The sequence below is a fragment of the Chrysochloris asiatica genome, unplaced genomic scaffold (assembly GCF_000296735.1).
Source record: "Chrysochloris asiatica unplaced genomic scaffold, ChrAsi1.0 scaffold00049, whole genome shotgun sequence".
In the NCBI taxonomy this organism is placed as follows: domain Eukaryota; kingdom Metazoa; phylum Chordata; class Mammalia; order Afrosoricida; family Chrysochloridae; genus Chrysochloris; species Chrysochloris asiatica.
Window position 1 is genome coordinate 9,034,514 of NW_006408567.1, and position 5,945 is coordinate 9,040,458.

Below are 5,945 nucleotides of genomic sequence, written 5' to 3' on the forward strand. Positions count from 1 at the left end.
GCCTGTGGAGCGCACACCACCAGGACCTACCTTCCCGCGGCCTCCGCCCCGCCCCGGCCACCCTAGCTGCACGCGCGGGCGCTGGATCCAAAGTGCGTCACGGGCACCGGTCGCGCTCCTCGGGCGGCCAGGGCGAGGCTGGCGCAAGGCCAGCGCGGGTCGGGCCGTCTCCGGGGTGGGGACCCAGGCGTGGAAGCCGGTCAGGTTGCTCGGCCTGCAACGCGCTGTTGGGGGCGACCTCAGCGGTGGGCAGCGTGCCAGGGACCGGCCTCGACAGTCTAGGGGCGCAAAGGCTACTCTTTCCCTTTTGCCCCCCTCGCTTCCTCCTGCGCCGCTTCGGCGGCGTTTTCTTCCCAGGGAAACTACGCTGATCCTACCCGGGACTCCTCGCCCCGCCCCAGTTCTCCGCCCCCTCCCCTTGACTGGTTAGCCCCAGCTGACCACGCCGGGGAGAAGCACCCACAACTAGGTGAGGAACCGGAGTGGGGCTACCAAGCCTTGAAGACCAACTCGCCTAGCCATGTGACAGTACCCTCTGACCAGCGACCCCCCGCGAGTCCCGCATCATGCTCCTGCGGGGAATCGAGCGCCGGTCTCTCGCGCCCCAGACGTCTCAGCATCCCGGCCTCCGTCGGCAGGTAGAGCCACCCGGGCAGCTCCTGAGACTCTTCTACTGTACTGTCCTGGTCTGCTCTAAAGAGATCACAGCGCTCACGGACTTTTCCGGTAAGGGCCACCTCCCTCCCGGTGCGCCCCGGGGACGGGGCGGGGGGGGGGGGGCATGGCAAGGTTGGATTAAAGTTGGAGCGCACTCATAGTTATTTTTGTTTGTTTGTTTTTGCCTTGTGTGAGCCCTTGGCATACATAGCTGGTTGTTTGTGGGGTGGCGCCGGCAGGAGAGCTCCTAGAAGGGAAGGGTAAATAACGTGTTTGGAGTTTCTTGCTCAGAAGTTGATCTCGCTAATTTCCCTGCACCAGTACCTCGGACACAACTGGTGGCGAAAGCTTGTCCGCTGGATGCTCCTAGAGCTGAGCCAGCACCGCGCCCAATGCTGTAAAATACACGTGTTGTGATCCAAAGAGTCGCACTTGGTTGCGCCCCGTCTGACGTTCTGGGTGCCCATGTAAGGGAGACGTGTCCTATGTACAGCTGACTTGAAGTCTGCGCCGGTAGGCGGGATGGGACGCTAGTGGGTACCCTGGTCTGGTAGCAATGCGGTGACAGATGAGGAAACGCTTACAGAAGTGAGAGGAGGCTTGGGGCCCTGCCCTGACTTTACCGCCAGTACGTACCAACCTCACCTCTCCAGTTCCAGTCTTCTTTAACAAAACAATAGTGGGGCTTTTCTTTAGGGGACACAGACCAAGACTCCCGCAACTGATCCCTGGTAGTTATAGGGTTGCAGGTGCGGTGATGGAAAGTGAAAAAAACTTTCTGGGTTGTTGATGGTTAGAGAGCAACATTCTTTTAGTTAGTGGTGCGATTGTTTGGATAATAAACGTCCTTACAACGAACTGTAACAGACCTGGGTCTCTCTCTGGCAAGGCTGGACGCCTTCACCGTTCTCCAGTCCAGCCCAGCCTCAGAAGCAGCCCTGAACTACAAGTTCCCCTCCTCCAGGGACCTTCTGCCAAGTCTAGGCTTCGCATAGCCCCCTGCCCCCTCCTTTCACAATGCAGGGTCTTTTGCAATATAATCATGGTAAATGAGTCACTCCCAGCCCTGTTTGTACAGTAGACTAGTACAAGGCAGAAAACACTGACAAACCAGAAGCTAAATTGGGCTTCTAGTTTACTTACAGAGAATGTCATTGTTAGCTGAGAGCCCTTAGGTCAGAGGTCTTTTGCTTTGAATATTTAATACCAAGGCAGTGTTCCCACATGGCAAAGGAAGCCAAGATATGCCTATTTGGCAAGCAAATTGGAGCCCTTAGAATCAAGTACCACAGGTCAGAACGTTGTGATAAATGCACTAGAGAAATACATTGGATTTTTCAAGTGCTATTGACTTTTCATTTTAATAGAATGTTCATGACTGCAAAAAGTTCAGTATTTGCTGATTTGAGTTTGGAGAACAGCTGTGAACTCAGAGGCACCTTCTTGCACTAAGTACTGTAAGGAAACAATTGAAAGCTGACAAGCCCTTTTTGATGACATCATTCCAACTGAACAAATATTGCTTTAGGTCAATTGTGGTGTAACCATGAGTTTGCTGTCACAGATTAGAGACACTTAGGGTTTGTTTCTTCAGTGAAGCAGTTGTCATATTTGTAGCACCCTATGTTGTTGTTGTTGTTGTTAGGTGCTATCGAGTCGGTACCGACTCATACATATCAACCTTATGCACAGCAGAACGAAACACTGCCCGATCCTGGGCCAACCTCACTATCATTGCCACGCTTGAGCCCACTGATGCTGCCACTTGGCCAATCCATCTCACTGGAGGTCTTCCTCTTTTTCTCTGACCCTCCATCCTACCAAACATGATATTCTTCTCCAGCAACTGGTTCCTCCTGACAATATGTCCAAAGTATGAGAGACGAAGTTTGGCCATTTTGGCCTTCAAGGAGCAGTCTGGCTGCACTTTTTCCAACACAGATCTGTTTGTTCTTTTGGCAGCCCTTGGCACTTTCAATATTCTCCTCCAACACCATAACTCAAAAGCATCAGTTCTTCTACGATCTTCCTTATTCACTCTCCAGCTTTCACATGCATATGAGGTAATTGAAAATACCATGGCTTGGGTCAGGCACACCTTAGTCCTCAAGCTGACATCTTTGTTCTTCAACACTTTAAAAAGGTCTTGTGCTGCAGGTTTGCATAATGCAATACGTCATTTGATTTCTTGACTGCTGCCTCCATGAGTGTTGATAGTTGATCCAAGAAGAATGAAGTCCTTGACAACTTCAATCTTTTCTCCCTTGATAAGAATGTTGATTATTGGTCCAGTGGTGAGGATTTTTGTTTTCTTGACATTGAGATTTAATCCATACCGAAGGCTGTGCTCTTTGATCTTTATCAGTAAATGTTTCACATCCTCTTCACTTTCAGCAAGCAAGGTTGTATCATCTGCATATCACAGGTTGTTAATGAGTCTTCCTCCAATCCTGATGCCATGTTTTTCTTCATATAACCCATGTTCTGTTCGAACAACTGCTTCTTGGTCCGGGTACAGATTCCTCATGAACACAATTAAGTGTTCCAGAATACTCATACTTCGCAATGTTGTTCATAACTTGTCATGTTCCACACAATCGAAAGCCTCTGCGTAGTCAATAAAGCACAGGTAAATATCTTTCTGGTATTCTCTGCTTTCAGCCAAGATCCATTGGACATCAGCAATGATATCCCTCATTCCATGGCCTCTTCTGAATCCGGCTTGAACCTCTGGAAGTTCTCTGTCAATGTATGCTTGTAGCCATTTCTGTAATACTTTTGGTAAAACTTTACTCTCATGGAATATCAAAGATATTGTCTGATGAGTTCCGCATTCCATTGGGTCACCTCTCTTTGGAATGGGCACAAATATGGATCTCTTCCAATCAGTCAGCCAGATAGTTGTCTTCCAAATTTCCTAGCCTATGCTGCCTCATTTTCTTGAAATATTTCAATTTTAATCCATCAATTCCTGGTGCCTTGTTGTTTGCCAATTCCTTCAATGTACCTTGGACTTCCTCCTTCAGTATCACTGGCTCTTGATCATATACTACCTCTCAAAACAGTTGAATACCAACCATTTCCTATTGGTACAGTGACTCTGTGTATTCCTTCCATCTTCTTTTAATGCTTTCTGCATCATTCAATGATTTGCCAAGAGAATCCTTCAATAACGGAAGTCCTTCAGTTCCCCTGGCTTGAGAAATGCTGAGCGTGTTCTTCCTTTTTGGTTTTCTGACTCCAGATCTTTGCACATTTTATTGTAATATTTGACTTTATCTTCTCAAGCTGATCTTTGAAATTTTCTGTTCAGATCTTGTACCTTCTCATTTCTTCCATTTGCTTTAGCATTGCTGTGCTGGAGAGCAAATTTCAGTGTCTCTTCTGACATCCATTTTGACCTTTTCCTTCTTTCTTGTCTTCTTAATGACTTTTGGCTTTCTACTTGTATGATGTTCTTTTTGTCATCGGTCTTTAGTGTTTAATGTATCAAATCTGTTCTTCAGATGAGCTCTAAATTCAGGTGGAATATATTCAAGGTCATATTTTGGCTCTCGTGGACTTATTTTCATGTTCTTCAGCTTCAGTTTGAATTTGCATATGAGCAATTGATGGTCTGTTCCACAATCTGCCCCTGGCCTTGTTTTGACTGATGATATGGAACTTCTCCATCGTCTCTTTCCGCAGAGGTAGTCAATTTGATTTCTATGTATTCTGTATGGCAAGGCCCATGTGTATCTTATGCTGTCTAAAGAAGGTATTTGAAATGAACAAATCATTGATTTTGCAGAATTCTATCATGCTACCTCCAGCATCATTTCTATCACCAAGGCCATAGTTTCCAACTACTAATCCTTCCTCTTTGCTCTCAACCTTTGCATTCCAATCATCGATAATGATCAATACATCATGATTGCATGTTTGATCAATTTCAGATTGAAGAAATTGGTAGAATTCTTCTATTTCATCCTCACTGGCTTTAGTGGTTGCTATGTAAACTTGAATAATAGTGGTATTAACTGGGCTTTCTGTAGGTGCATGGATATTATCCTATCACAGACAGCATTTTATCTCATGACTGATCTGGATTTTTTTTTTTTTTTTTGTAATGAATGCAACACCATTCCTCTTCAATTTGTCATCCCAGCATAGTAAGCCATGTGGTTGTCAGATTCAAGATGGCCAATACCAGTCCATTTCGGCTCACTAATGCCTAAGATATGGATGTGTTCCATTTTATTTTTGACAGTTTCTCATTTACCTAGATTCGTACTTCATACATTCTGTGTTCTGATTATTAATGGATGTTTACAGCTGTTTCTCATCATATTGAGTTGTGCTCCATCAGCAAATGAAGGTCCCGAGGGCTTTACTCCCACAGGCTTTACTCCATTCGCGTCATCACGGTCAACTCTACTTTGAGGAAGCAGCTCTTCCCCAGTTGCAATTTGAGTGTCTTCCAACCTGAGGGTCTCATTTTCCAGTACTATATCTGGCAGTGTTTTTCTGTTATTCATAAAGTTTTCGGTGACTAAATATTCAGAAGTAGTTCGTCACTCCTTCTTCCTAGTCTGTCTTCATCTGGAAGCTCATCTGAAACCTGTCCACCATGGGTGACCCTGCTGGCATTTAAAATACCAGTGGCATAGCTTCCAGAATCACAGCAACTCACAAGCCACCACAGTACAACAAACTGACAGATGTGTGGTGGTAGCACCTTGTAGATTACCACAAAAATCTGGAATTGTCAGTTTGTGCAGCTATCAAAGCAAACCAAATCCAGTCAGTTGCTCTGGGGCCCATTCCATATCCTGGTTACCCTAGATGTGTCAGAGTAGAACTAACTCCAGAGAGTTTTCAATGACTGTGATCTTTCAGAAATAGATTGCCAGGTCTTTCTTCTGAGGTGTTTTGGGGCAGATTCAAACTGCCAACCTTTCAGTTGGTAGCTGACCACTTAATCCAGGGACTGCTGGAATTATCAGCCAGGCTATATCCTTAGGGAAATAGATGCTTTGATGTATGTTCTTAGAAATCACATATGATAACAGAATTCCTTCTGCTTTCCATGGGAAAATCAATCTCAGATCTTAAAATTCTCAGAGCTAGAAGTTGTTGTTGTTGTCAGGTGCCATCGAGTCAGAACCGACTCATAGCGACCCCATGCATAGCAGAACGAAACAATGTCCGATCCTGGGCCAACCTTACTACCGCTGCCACACTTGAGTCCATCAATGATGCCACCTGGCCAATCCATCTCGTTAGAGGTCTTCCTCTTTTTCTCTGAC

The 5,945-nt window shown here is 46.0% G+C and overlaps 1 protein-coding gene across 2 annotated transcripts in view; it reads left to right on the forward strand.

The window, feature by feature from the left end:
* Nucleotides 1–562: 562 nt before the first annotated feature.
* Nucleotides 563–5,945, forward strand: part of EVA1C (eva-1 homolog C (C. elegans)) — a 163,549-nt gene continuing 158,166 nt past the window's right edge. For both annotated transcript variants that reach the window (XM_006862528.1, XM_006862529.1), the window contains exon 1: nucleotides 563–726. In XM_006862528.1, coding sequence (XP_006862590.1) covers nucleotides 567–726 — 160 coding nt within the window. In that variant the 5' untranslated portion in view covers nucleotides 563–566. The remainder of the gene's footprint in view (nucleotides 727–5,945) is intronic.